This window comes from Mustelus asterias, chromosome 19 (genome assembly GCF_964213995.1).
Source record: "Mustelus asterias chromosome 19, sMusAst1.hap1.1, whole genome shotgun sequence".
Lineage (NCBI taxonomy): Eukaryota > Metazoa > Chordata > Chondrichthyes > Carcharhiniformes > Triakidae > Mustelus > Mustelus asterias.
In genome coordinates this window covers 14,258,805-14,273,395 of record NC_135819.1, presented here as the reverse complement: position 1 = coordinate 14,273,395, position 14,591 = coordinate 14,258,805, and the positions used below count along the sequence as shown (strand labels likewise).

The following is a 14,591-nucleotide window of genomic DNA, read 5'->3' as shown; positions in this document are numbered from 1 at the left end:
TTGGGAGAGGTGTGTAACGGGTAGACCCAATCCGATACTGTCTGTTTGACATGATTAGCCAGAGATAAAATTATTCCCTTGTTTTATATCTACAATATCGTTAACTGGGTCCTTCAAGGGTACCAAGGGAAGATTGCTGATATTTATATAGACGAGGCTTCAGTAAGCTGATTATCAAAAGGTAGTCTGCTGTTTCTAACCGTGAGCAAGAGATAAGACGGGAAACACGCTGTATGTGAAGAAAGCTCAGGGCGGCAAGGCCAGGGACCCGGGTTCGATTCCCGGCTTGGGTCACTGTCTATGCGGAGTCTGCACATTCTCCCCGTATCTGCGTGGGTTTCCTGCGAGTGCTCTAGTTTCCTCCCACAGTCTGAAAGACGTGTTGGTTAGATGCATTGGCCATGCTAAATTCTCCAAACCACTCGCTGTGTGAACCTGTCTCCACCACACTCTCAGACAGTGCATTCCAGATCTTAACCACTCGCTGTGTGAACCTGTCTCCACCACACTCTCAGACAGTGCATTCCAGATCTTAACCACTCGCTGTGTGAATCTGTCTCCACCACGCTTTCAGACAGTGCATTCCAGTTCCTAACCACTTGCTGTGTGAATCTGTCTCCACCACACTCTCAGACAGTGCATTCCAGTTCCTAACCACTTGCTGTGTGAATCTGTCTCCACCACACTCTCAGACAGTGCATTCCAGATCCTAACCACTCGCTGTGTGAATCTGTCTCCACCACACTCTCAGACAGTACATTCCAGATCCTAACCACTCGCTGTGTGAATCTGTCTCCACCACACTCTCAGACAGTGCATTCCAGATCCTAACCACTTGCTGTGTGAATCTGTCTCCACCACACTCTCAGACAGTGCATTCCAGATCCTAACCACTCGCTGTGTGAATTTTGCTAAACGTCTCAAATCTGTTGCCGTCTGGCTCTCGCTCCTTCTGCCAATTGGAATGATCCCTTGCTATCTACTCTGTCCCAATCCTTCATGAGTTCGAAAACCTCTCTCAAATTATCTCTTAATCTGCTCTCCTCCAAGGAGAACAGTCCCAACCTCTCCAATCTACCCATGAGACGCAACTCCCTCATCCCTGGAACCATTCTCGTGATTCTTTCCCGCTCTCCCTCTCTCTCTCTAATACCTTTACTTCTTTCCTAGAATTGGACGCAGTACTCAGAAGGACATAAAACTAGAACTGGTCTCAGAACTGGACACAATACTCCAGTTGAGGCTGAACTCGTGTTTATACAGGTTTATCATAACGTCTTTACTTTTGTACACTGTGGCCCTATAGATAATGTCCAGGAACCTAGACTTTTAGTTTTCTTATTTTGCAAAAATATACTTCATTCATATAAGGGGCGGCATGGTAGCACAGTGGTTAGCACTGCTGCTTCACAGCTCCAGGGACCTGGGTTCGATTCCCAGCTTGGGTCACTGTCTGTGTGGAGTTTGCACATTCTCCTCGTGTCTGCGTGGGTTTCCTCCGGGTGCTCCGGTTTTCTGCCACAGTCCAAAGATGTGCGGGTTAGGTTGATTGGCCGTGCTAAAATTGCTCCTTAGTGTCCTGGGATGCGTGGATTAGCGGGTAAACTATGTAGGGATATGGAGGTAGGGCCTGGGTGGGATTATGATCAGTGCAGACTCGATGGGCCGAATGGCCTCTTTCTGTACTGTAGGGTTTCTATGATTTCTATGATAAAATTGTTATAAAGTAAAGTGCAATGATATTCACACATTCTCCAGTGATCCTGGTGTACCAAGAGGAACTGTTAGTAATGAGAATATTACAATCATTTTCAATATTTTCATTACAGAAGGAACAATTCTTTTCAAACTATATACATCCGTCATGTTGCACTCTGCAATGCTTCTGTAAAGACGCATCTGCTTTTAGTTACCCTACTCTCAACTCTTAATCATAGAATCCCGACAGTGCAGAAGGAGGCCATTTGGCCCATCGAGTCTGCACCGACTCCCTGACAGAGCACAACACCCAGACCCTATTCTCGTAACCCCAAGTACGTACCCCGCTAATTCCCTAACCTAAACGCCTTGAGACCCTAAGGACGTGGTCTTACCGCCCATCTATGTCACGCTCCCGCTGCAGCAAAGTCGGCGAATTTGGCGCCCAGCCAAATCCCCGTTCACTGCAGCGGGACGGAAAAATCCCGCCGGTGTGAATGGCCGTAACATTCTGGCCTAAGGGGCAATTTAGTATGGCCAATCCTGCTAACCTGCACATCTTTGGACACTAAGGGGCAATTTAGCATGGCCAATCCACCTAACCTGCACATCTTTGGACACTAAGGGGCAATTTGGATTGGCCAATCCACCTAATCTGCATGTCTTTGGACACTAAGGGGCAATTTGGATTGGCCAATCCACCTAATCTGCATGCCTTTGGACACTAAGGGGCAATTTAGCATGGCCAATCTACCCAATCTGCACACCTTTAGACACTAAGGGACAATTTAGCATGGCCAATCCTCCTAATCTTTAAAGTAAAGTTTATTTATGATTCACAAGTTGGCTTACATTAACACTGCAATGAAGTTACTGTGAAAATCCCCTAGTCTCCACATTCCGGCGCCTGTTTGAGTACATTGAGGGAGAATTTAGCACGGCCAATGCACCCTAACCAGCACGTCTTTCGGACTGTAGGAGGAAACCGGAGCACCCGGAGGAAACCCACACAGACACGGGGAGAACGTGCAAACTCCAGACAGACAGTGACCCGAGCCGGGAATTGAACCCGAGACCCTGATGCTGTGAGACAGCAGTACTAAACACTGTGCCGCCGTGCCACCCCCACCCCCTACCGCACATCTTTGGAGCGTGGGAGCAAACCGGAGCACCCAGATAAAACCCACGCAGTCACAGGGAGAATGTGCAAACTCCACACAGTCATCCGAGGCCAGAATTGAACCCAGGTCCCTGGCGTTGTGAGGCAACAGTGCCAATCACTGTACCACAGTGCTGCCCTGTAGACTTGCCACCTTTAATGATTTTTGCCCCAAATACCCCAGGTCAAGCTGCTCCTGCACTCCTTTTAGAATTATCATTCTTTATTTTGTATTGCCTCGCCTGTGAAATGTGTAGCCGTTTATCATCAGGGGTGGTACAGTGGTTAGCACTGCTGCTTCACAGCTCCAGGGACCCAGGTTCGATTCCCGGCTTGGGTCGCTGTCTGTGCAGAGTCTGCACATTCTCCCCGTGTCTGCGTGGGTTTCCTCCGGGTGCTCCGGTTTCCTCCCACACTCCAAAGATGTGCGGGTTAGGTGGATTGGCCGTGCTAAATTGCCCCTTAGTGTAAGGGGATTAGGACTGTAAATATGTGGGGTTACGGGGATAGGGCCTGGGTGGGATTGTTGTTGGTGCAGACTCGATGGGCCGAATGGCCTCCTTCTGCACTGTAGGGATTCTATGATTAAAAAAAATCAAGCAAAGTTCACTCTCCTGCCTCACTTAAGAAGAGTAGCTACACCACTGAGAGTGTCTCAGAATCAAACCTAAATCCCTGTTAGAGGAAGGAAGAATATTAGTGTTCTGGGATGGATGGTGATCATGAAGGAAGACATATTGAATCATTGTCACTACATTTAAAAATAAAATTCTTCTTCTTTCCCATGTTTCTCCAGTCAGGCTGAAGCTGCCCAAGTGGATGTTGGAGCTTTGATTCCCATTTGGATCTCCTGACTTCCTGAAGTGCTGAAGTCTTCAAGCTTGGTTACCTCAGCCAAATATCTCTAAGCGTTGGTATGACTGATCTCTATATTTGGCGGGCCTATCTCGTGCGCTTTGCGTTCCCAGGTGCTGAGGGTGATCTCCAACACCTCCAGCACAGAGAGCCGGCCTTTGTGTTATTCCCCAGTCCCGTGGAACTGAATTTCTGAACCTCTCTTTCCTCCGCCTTCTCCAGAAATCCTTCCTCCATCGCTCCCTCTCTCTCTCGCATTGAACCGGGTCCTTGCTAACTCGAGGCATGACCATCACCTACACAGCCAGGGTCGCTAATGTCCGCTTCTGCAGTTTCTCCAAACTGCTGGTTCTGTGGAAGGGGAGCATCTACAAACTCCTCTACAAAGAGTTCCTCGTCTTCTCCTTCATGTATGCAGTCCTCAGCGTTGCTTACAGGTCAGTGAATGTGGAGCTACGTGAACCTGACATGTACATAACAGTGCTTGCAGCCACCCCGTTTATTATTGACCTCCTGACTGTTCTAAGCATCAAGTTTGGACCTCGGCCTCAGATGAGATGAGTGAGCAACACCCCCTCCCCTTCACCACGCGATTCCCCTCCCCCCCCCTGCCCAACTATGGGGTGTTTAAATTCACCCGATCAGAGAGGGAAAGCCCAGAGGCAAAATCTTGACACTCCGATGCTATCTAGTGACACTTGGAAGAGTGTGTCTGAGATTTGAGTTTGGTTGGTGGTGATACCCCCTCATGTTCAAAGAAGATGGCCTAGTGGTATTATCGCTTGACGATTAATCCAGAAACTCAGCTAATGTTCTGGGGACCCAGGTTCGAATCCCGCCACGGCAAATGGTGGAATTCGAATTCAATAAAAAAATTCTGGAATTAAGAATCTACTGATGACCATGAAACCATTGTCGATTGTCGGAAAAACCCATCTGGTTCCCTTTAGGGAAGGAAATCTGCCGTCCTTACCTGGTCTGGCCTACATGTGACTCCAGAGCCACAGCAATGTGGTTGACTCTCAACTGCCCTCTGAAATGGCCGAGTGAGACACTCAGTTCAAGGGTAACTAGGGATGGGCAAGAAATGTTGGCCAGCCAGCGATTCCCATGTTTCATGAATGAATAAACTAAAAAAATAGCCAGTTGATTTTCACTATCTTAACCATTAAATGAAGATAATAGATCATAGAATCCCTACAGTGCGGAAGGAGGCCATTCAGCTCATTAAACCTGCATTGACAATAATCCCACCCAGGCCCTATCCCCGTAACCCCACATATTTACCCTGCTCGTCCCCCTGACACCAAGGGGTATTTTAGCATGGCCAATTAACCTAACCCTTTGGACTGTGGGAGGAAACCGGAGCACCCGGAGGAAACCCACGCAGCCACGGAGAGAACGTGCAAACTCCACACAGACGGTGATCCAAGGCGGGAATCGAACCCGGGGTCCGTGATGCTGTGAGGCAGCAGTGCTAACCACTGTAGCACATGCTGCCCTAATGCCATCATGCCACCCTAATAATCAAGGACCCCACGCATGCTGGACGTACCTCCTTTCATCAGCTTCCCTCGGGAAAAAGATACAAAAGTCTAACCCCACATAATTACCCCACTAATCCCTCTAACCTACGCATCCCGGGATACTAAGGGGCAATTTAGCATGGTTAATCCACCTAACCCGCACAGCTTTGGACTGTGGGAGGAAACCGGAGCACCCGGAGGAAACCCACGCAGACACGGGGAGAACGTGCAAACTCCGGAATCGAACCCGGGTCCCTGGCGCTGTGAGGCAGCAGTGCTAACCACTGTGCGGGGCAATGGGATTATTTTTGGATTGCTCCAGCAATGATGGCACTGAAAGCCATCCTCTCAATGCCAACGTTCAGAGGCTGGTAATGGAGTAAAGGGATCACGAATGGTCCGTTTGATTTAAAAATGTTGTGATTCTCATTTCTGTCGAAGGTTTGTACTGATGGAGGAGCAGAAGAGATACTTTGAGAAGCTGGCCTTGTATTGCAACCACTATGCCAACTTAATTCCCATGGCGTTTGTGCTTGGTAGGTTTGGTTGATTTTCAATGTTTATATTTCTGTTTGTTATATTCCCCCCTCCCCACTCCCCTTTTCCCAAGATTCCGGGATCCACTGGATTCTCTTATCACACTCCCTGGTCTAAAACGCCTGGCCTTGCCGGCCCTGTGATTGAGAAAGCAAGTAGATTGGCGAGGGATCATTTTTTGGATTCATCTCCGCTAGGTAACGGTTTGATACCAGATTTCACCTTCCACCTCCCCCCACCCCACACCCTTTCTCTCTGTCCTGGCTGAGACCAGAGTCTCGGACCCATTGTGAACAAGCCTCAGTGATTTGCCACTCTGTGTGGGCAGCATGGTGGCACAGTGGTTAGCACTGCTGTCTCACAGCGCCAGGGACCCGGGTTCGATTCCCGGCTTGGGTCACTGTCGGAGCAGAGTCTGCACTTTCTCCCCGTGTCTGCGTGGGTTTCCTCTGGGTGCTCCAGTTTCCTCCCACACTCCAAAGATGCGCAGGTTAGGTGGATTGGCCATGCTAAATTGTCCCTTAGTGTCCCAAGATGTGCAAGTTAGGTGGATTGGCCATGCTAAATTGCCCCTTAGTTTCCCAAGATGTGCAGGTTAGATGGGATTAACTATGGTAAATGTATGGGGTTATGGGGAGAGGGCCTGGATAAGATACCCTGTTAGAAAGTCGATGCAGATGAGCTGGGCTGAACAGCCTCCTTCTGCACCGTAGGGATTCTATCCACTGTTTGTGGGACATGGTGTATAGGATGGATGTTGTTGTAGCCTGGATAACAAGTGCTGTACTGTAAAGTAATTCTCAGTCACTATATGAATGCAAAATTTTTCTTCCACTAAAAATCCTGTCTAAATCACATTACCCCTGACGGGAGAAATTGTTTGATCTCGATCAGCATGAGTTGGATTTGTATCAAGGCCCCAGCAGACCGGACCAAAGCATTATCCAGCCCTTGATGTCTGTGGTAAATCACTTTGGTGCAGTCCCAGACAGTGGCATCCTGGTAATGGATTAGTCATCCAGAGGCCCAGGCTAATGCCCTGGGGGACACAAGTTCAAATCCCACCACAACAGCCGGTGAAGAAATTAGGAACTGTACACCAGGTCCCATGAACAGTGGATAGAATCTCTACAGTGCAGGAGGAAGCTATTCGGCCCATCGAGTCTGCACTGACTCTGACAGTGCATTTTACCCAGACCCTCTCCACCACCCTATCCCTGTAACCCCACACATTTATCATGGTTAATCCTATCTAACCTGCACATCTTTGGACACTAAGGGGCAATTTACCATGGCCAATCCACCTAACCTACACATCTTTGCACTCTAAGGGGCAATTTAGCATGGCCAATCCACCTAACCTGCACATCTTTGGACACTAAGAGGCAATTTAGCATGGCCAATCCACCTAACCTACACATCTTTGCACTCTAAGGGGCAATTTAGCATGGCCAATCCACCTAACCTGCACATCTTTGGACACTAAGGGGCAACTTAGTATGGCCAATCCGCCTAACCTGCACATCTTTGGACACTAAGGGGCAATTTAGCATGGCCAATACAACTAACCTGCACATCTTGGGACACTATGGGACACGTGGGAAATTTAACATGGCCAATCCACCTAACCTGCACACCTTTGGACTGTGGGAGGAAACCGGTGCACCCGGAGGAAACCCACGCAGATATGGGGAGAATGTACAAACTCCACACATACAGTCACGCCTGGTCAGGTCCCCGGTGTTGTGAGGCAGCAGTGCTAACCACTGTGCCTCCCATATATATTGATGTGTAATCATCCTTCCAATGCAGCTTTGCCCCGACCCACTGTCACAAGTCATAGAAACTGACAGCACAGAAGGAGGCCATTCGGCCACCTGTCCCTGTGCTGTCTCTTTGAAAGAGCACTTGTGCTTTGTCCCAAATGGGGTTTTTGTTCTGTCCCTTTTGAGTGGGTGCTGTTTCATAAATGTCCCGCCTGCTTCCGTCTTCCCAGGATTTTATGTCACCCTGGTTGTGAACCGTTGGTGGAGCCAGTACACCAGCATCCCGCTCCCCGATCGGCTCATGTGCGTCATCTCTGGGAACGTGCACGGCACCGATGAGAGGGGGCGCATGCTTCGCCGCACGATGATGAGATACGCCAGCCTCTCCGCCCTCCTCATCCTCCGTTCCGTCAGTACGGCTGTCATCAAACGCTTCCCAACAATGGATCACGTGGTAGAGGCAGGTGAGGCAACTTATTGGAGCTCGCTGGAGTTTGGAGTCGGACTGGGAAGGTGCAAATATCCCTCTTTTTTTAAAGAAGGGAGGGAGAGAGAAATCTACTAACTAGTTTGGTTGAAGATAATTGGCAAAGGAACGGGAGGTGACCTGAAGGAAAGATAAAGGCTGGAACTGGCAAATATTGTGCACAGTTTTGGTCCCTGTATTTGGCGAAAGATGCAGTGGCATTGGAGGCAGTTCCAAGGAGGTTCACTAGATTGATTCCAGAGATGAGGGGTTTGTCGTATGAAGAGAGATTGAACAGTTTAGGCCAATACTCTCTGGAATTTAGAAGAATGAGGGGAGATCAAATTGAGGTATACAAGATGATAAAAGGTTATGGATAAAGTAGACGTGGAGCGGATGCTTCCTCTTGTGGGGCATTCTAGGACGAGAGGTCACAGTCTGAGGAGAAGGGGCAGCAAATTTAAAACAGAGTTGAGGAGAAACAACTACTCCCAAAGGGTTGTGAATCTGTGGAATTCGCTGCCCCAAAGTGCGGTGGGTGCTGGGACAGTGAGTAAATTTAAGGAGGAGTTAGACAGATTTTTAATTGGTAATGGGTTGAAGAGTTATGGGGAGAAGGCAGGAAAATGGGGATGAGGAGCACATCAGCCATGATCAAATGGCGGAGCAGACTCGATGGGCCGAATGGCCTAATTCTGCTCCGTTTTCTTATGAATTTATGTATCCTCCGACCTCTCCAGCGGCTGGGATTCTCCAGTCCTGCTGCAGTGACTGGAGATTTGGCTGAGCACCAAATTCTCCATTCTCGCTGGCAGGGCGTGCAAAATCGGAGAATTTCCACCAAAATCGTATGCAGCGAGTTGTTGTGATCTGGAGGGCGCTGCCTGAAGCAGTTTTGGTCTCCTAGTCTGAGGAAGGGCATTCTTGCTATTGAGGGAGTCCAGTGAAGGTTTACCAGACTGATTCCTGGAATGGCAGGACTGACATATGAAGAGAGACTGGGCTTGTACTCACTGGAATTTAGAAGAATGAGAGGGGATCTCATGGAAACATATAAAATTCTGATGGGACTGGACAGGCTAGATGCAGGAAGAATGTTCGCGATGTGGGGGAAGTCCAGAACTAGGGGGTCACAGTCTAAGAATAAGGAGTAAGCCATTCAGGACAGAGATGAGGAAGAACTTCTTCACTCAGTGAGTTATGAACCTGTGGAATTGTCTACCACAGAAAGCTGTTGGGGCCAATTTGTTAGCTATGGTCAAGAGGGAGCTGGACGCGGCCATTGCGGCTAAAGGGGTCAAGGGGAACGGAGAGAGAGCAGGAGTGGGATACTGAAAGTGGATGATCAACCATGATCATGTTGAATGGTGATGCAGGCTCGAAGGGCCGATTGGCCTATTCCTGCACCTACTTTCTATGTTTCTACAAATGGATGGTGGATAAAGATCCAATTCAAAAGGGAATTGGATAAATTCTTGAAGGCAAAAAAAAATCTACAAAGTCATTGGGAAAAGAGCAGGGGAGCTGGATTGATTAGCTAATTCTTTCATTGGGCTGTCACAGGTACAATGGGCCGAATAGCCTTCTCCTATGCTGATTGATTCTAGTCTAAGTTTCTGGATTTACTGGAATCTATCATCAGGACTGACTTGGAAAAGTATGGATTGATTAAAGTTGTATACTTCCTGCCTAAATAATCTAGCCGATGTTTGATTTGAGGTGGTGGATGACTATGGATATGCAGTTTTCCAAAAAGCATCTGATATGGTTCTATACAAAAAAGACCATTGTCAAATAATGGTAACTCCTCTACTGGTTACCCGACCTGTCTATCTTCATGTTAACCACTTTCCTGCATCAATTGCAAAGCAAACAATCTCTTTATCTACCCTGTGGGTTGGTACCTGACCCAGGGGACAATATTGTCCTGTTGTCCAGTAACGCGATGCTTGTCAGCAGCATTGAAGTGATGTCTTACATGGAATCATTGAATCCCTACAGTGCAGAAGAGGCCATTCGTCCCATCGTGTGTGCACCAACCCTCCGAAAGAGCACCTCGCTGAGGCCCAATCCCTCGCCACAACCCCGTAACCCTGGGGATTGAGCATGGCCAATCCCACATAACCTGATTATCTTAACCAAGGGGCAATTTACCATGCCCCATCCATGTAATCTACACATCTTTGGACACTAAGGGGGGAATTTTACCGGCACGTCTGCCCAAGGTTCGTACGATCTCGCTTGAGGCCAACGGAAAAGCCCTATTCCTGTAACCCCACATATTTACCCTGCTAATCCCCCTGACACTAAGGGGCAATGTAACACGGCCAATCAACCTAACTCACACATATTTGAAGTGTGGGAGGAAACCCACGCAGACGTGGGGAGAGTGTGCAAACTCCGCACAGTCACCCGACGCCGGAATTAAACCCGGATCCCTGGCGCTGTGAGGCAGCAGTGCTAACCACTGTGCCACCGTGCCGCCCTTAGCACGCAGATCCTCTTCCCTCTTGTGCTCGCTGACCTCACATAGGCTCCTGGTCTAGCAACACCTGGATTTTAAAATTCCCATCCTTGTTTTCAAATCCCTCCCTCCCTATCTCTGTAATCTCCGCCGACCCTCCCAGGATCTCTGCGCCCTCCAATTCTGGCCTCCTTATGGCGTATCCGATTTCAATCGCTCCATCATTGGAGGCCGTGCCCTCAGTTGACAAGGCCCCAAGCGCCAGAATCCCTTCCCCTACACCCCTCCTCCTCTCTTTTAACACACTCGCATGAGAATCTGCCCTCCTTACCTGGTCTGGCCTACATGTGACTCCAGACCTACAGCAATGTGGTTGACTCTTAAATACATAAGAACATAAGAAATAGGAGCAGGAGTAGGCCATCTAGCCCCTCGAGCCTGCCCCGCCATTCAATAAGACCATGGCTGATCTGAAGTGGAGCAGTTCCACTTACCCGCCTGATCCCTATAACCCCTAATTCCCTTACCGATCAGGAATCCATCTATCCGTGATTTAAACATATTCAACGAGGTAGCCTCCACCACTTCAGTGGGCAGAGAATTCCAGAGATTCACCACCCTCTGAGAGAAGAGGTTCCTCCTCAACTCTGTCCTAAACTGACCCCCCTTTATTTTGAGGCTGTGCCCTCTAGTTCTAGTTTCCTTTCTAAGTGGAAAGAATCTCTCCACCTCTGCCCTATCCAGCCCCTTCATTATCTTATAGGTCTCTATAAGGTCCCCCCTCAGCCTTCTAAGTTCCAACGAGTACAAACCCAATCTGCTCAGTCTCTCCCCGAATCAACACACCTCATCTCTGGTATCAACCTGGTGAACCTTCTCTGCACTCCCTCCAAGGCCAGTATATCCTTCCGCAAATAAGGGGACCAATACTGCACACAGTATTCCAGCTGCGGCGTCACCAATGCCCTGTACAGATGCAGCAAGGCATCTCTGCTTTTATATTCTATCCCCCTCGCGATATAGGCCAACATCCCATTTGCCTTCTTGATCACCTGTTGCACCTGCAGACTGGGTTTTTGCATCTCATGCACAAGGACCCCCAGGTCCCTCTGCACAGCAGCATGTTGTAATTTCTTTCCATTTAGATAATAATCCAATTTGCTATTATTTCTTCCAAAGTGAATAACCTCGCATTTGTTAACGTTCCGGGATGGGCAATAAATGCTGGCCCAGCCAGTGACGCCCACATCCCATGAATGAATGAAAACCTACAGAATCCCTACAGTGCAGAAGGAGGCCATTCGGCCCATCTTCACAAGAGCATCTTACCCAGGCTTACCCCCTCAACAACACATCCCCGTGACCCCGCGCATATTACCATTAAAAACCTTCCTCTTGGACCAAGGTTCTGGTCACCTGCCCGGTCTAATGTCTCCTTATGCAGCTTGGTGTCAAATCCTTTGATGCACCTTGGGAAATTTGAATGGCGTCAAAGGCGTTAGGTAAGTTGTTGTCAGGGCAACGGAATTCCCTCCTCACTGCCGAGCTGCACCTTGAGGTGTTACAGTGTCCACTTCAATTCTCCAAGCCTGATGGAGGAGTCCTTGGTTAAAGGGCCTCAGGATAATGGCAGAGGAACTCCCAATGTTTGCAAGCTAACGGCACTCGGATTGCTAACGGTGAAGGAACCGCTTGTTGCCTTTGCAGGGTTCATGACCCGGGACGAACGAAAGAAATATGAAAGTCTTCACTCACCCTATAACAAGTACTGGATCCCATGTGTCTGGTTCACAAACCTGGCCGCCAAGGGACGCAAAGAGGGTCGGATTAGGGATGACAACGCACTCAAACTGTTAATGGAGGTATTGACCTTTGAACGTCGCCGAATCTCGACCGAGGTGGCGGGGGCGGGGGGGGGGGAGGTGGTGGTGAAGGCTCCTCGTGGTTTAAACCCTTTTCCTGCCAGGTCCCATCTTCTGTTCTATAGTTTTGGCATCTAGTTTGGGAAGGTGGGGAGGGGAAGGAATGGGGGGAATGGGAGGAGGGGGGAGGGGAGGAGGGGAGAGGGGAGGAGGGGAAGGGGAGTAGGAGGGTGAGGGGCGGGGGAGGGAAAGGGTAAGGGGGGAGGGAGAGGGAGGGAGAGTGGAGGGAGATGGGCCGAATGGCCGCCTACCATGCCGTATCATTCTATCCACATGGGAAGGAATGTAGAAAATTGGAGGAGGAGCAGGCCATTCAGCCCCTCTGCCCTGCTGCACCATTCAGTTAGTCCACGGCTCATCTCCTATTTTAATGTTATTGACCTCACTATCCCCCTATCCTTTGATGCCCTTCGTATTGTTACGATGCAGAGGTTAACCCCCTTTACCTCGCTTCATTATCTGGTAAAAGTGTTTGGGAAGATGTTAACTGTTCTACATTAACGGATAGAGGTTCATGACCCTCGCTTTAAGTGAATAATTAACAAGTTATTTTATTCAGCCAATCAGGAACTTTAACTTAGGCAGTAACATTTTAATGAAAGGATGGTTTGATTGAAATGCTGTTCAAATAAAGACAAGGATCATTCAGTACCAAAACAGCAATAACAGAATCTTAAAAAAAACTATAGACAACCAGGTCTGATGGCTTGGAAAAGATTTGGAATTCTTCTATAGGTGTCCGCTGTCTGTAAGCACTGTTTGATTTGGTACTTTTCGCTAGTTAAATGGCGAGTTCTCTTAAGACATATCTGAAGCTGGCAGAGTTAAGAACTAACTGTTTCAGTTGATCTGGCTCTAGAATCCCTACAGTGCAGAAGGAGGCCATTCGGCCCATCGAGTCTGCACCGACCACAATCCCACCCAGGCCATTTCCCCATAAACCCATGCATTTGCCCTAACTAGTCCCCCTGACACTAAGGGGCAATTTAATCATGGCCCAATCCACCTAACCTGCACATCTTTGGGTTGTGGGAGGAAACCGGAGCACCCGGAGGAAACCCACGCAGACACAGGGGAGAACGTGCAAACTCCGCACAGACAGTGACCCAAGCTGGGAATTGAACCCGGGTCCCCGGCGCTGTGAGGCAGCAGTGCTAACCACTGTGCCACCGTGCCGCCCCAGAGAGGCTCTTCTGAGATGGCAGTTGCTCTGGCCTTTATACTTGCGATGACCTCGCAATTTTCTGACACCACGATTGGTCTGAGGTCGTCAACAACAGCAAATTCAAATCTGATAGGCTCTTAATAGCTGATTGCCTTTTTTTAAACTGATAGACTATCAAAGTGCAACCCTGATGCTCGGTCCTCAAGACAAGTGTTGCATCCTAGAGTCTGTGTGCACTCTGCGCCAAGCACTGAACTCAGAACCAGCTTTTAAAGGGACCACGCACTGTTTTCTCTCCCTCTCTCATTTTTACATCTTTCCAAACTCAACTTCACGACTGTATCCAGGAACCTATCCATCTCTGTCGTGAACATATTCAATGCCTGAGCCTCCACAGCCCTTTGGGGTCGAGAACTTCAAAGACCCACCCTCTGAGTGAAGGAATTCCTCCTCATCTCAGTCCTAAATTGCCCACCTTGTATTCTGAGGTGGTGTCGCCTGGTTCTAGACCCCACCCAGTCTCGAGGGAAACATCCTTCCTGCATCTGCCTTGCCCAACCCTGAGAGAATTTTGTACATTTCAACGGGATCACCTAAACTCTGGAGAGTACAGGCCTAATCTCTCCTTAAAGGACAATACTTGAGTGGCATTGACAGGGTGGATGTGGAGAGGATGTTTCCTCTTGTGGGAGATTCTAGAACAAGGGGCCACTGTTTAAAAGTGAGGGGTCGCTCATTTAGGACAGAGATGAGGAGAATTTATTTCTCTCAGAGAGTCATGAGTGGGAAGACAAGGTGGCACAGTGGGTTAGCACTGCTGCCTCACAGCGCCAGGGACCTGGGTTCGATTCCCGGCTTGGGTCACTGTCTGTGTGGAGTCTGCACATTCTCCCCGTGTCTGCGTGGGTTTCCTCCGGGTGCCCCGGTTTCCTCCAAAAGACGTGCTGGTTAGGCTGCATTAGCCATGCTAAATTCTCCCTCAGTGTACCCGAACAGGCGCCGGAGTGTGGCGGCTAGGGAACTTTCACAGTAA

General features: G+C 49.0%; 1 protein-coding gene across 1 annotated transcript in view; it reads left to right on the top strand.

Moving 5' to 3' along the window:
• Positions 1–3,997: 3,997 nt before the first annotated feature.
• The window catches only part of best2 (bestrophin 2), a 30,059-nt gene continuing 19,465 nt past the window's right edge, over positions 3,998–14,591 (top strand). The window contains exons 1-4 of the mRNA XM_078234790.1: positions 3,998–4,149; positions 5,680–5,774; positions 7,772–8,005; positions 12,179–12,333. Of these exons, the coding sequence (XP_078090916.1) occupies positions 3,998–4,149; positions 5,680–5,774; positions 7,772–8,005; positions 12,179–12,333 (636 nt within the window). The remainder of the gene's footprint in view (positions 4,150–5,679; positions 5,775–7,771; positions 8,006–12,178; positions 12,334–14,591) is intronic.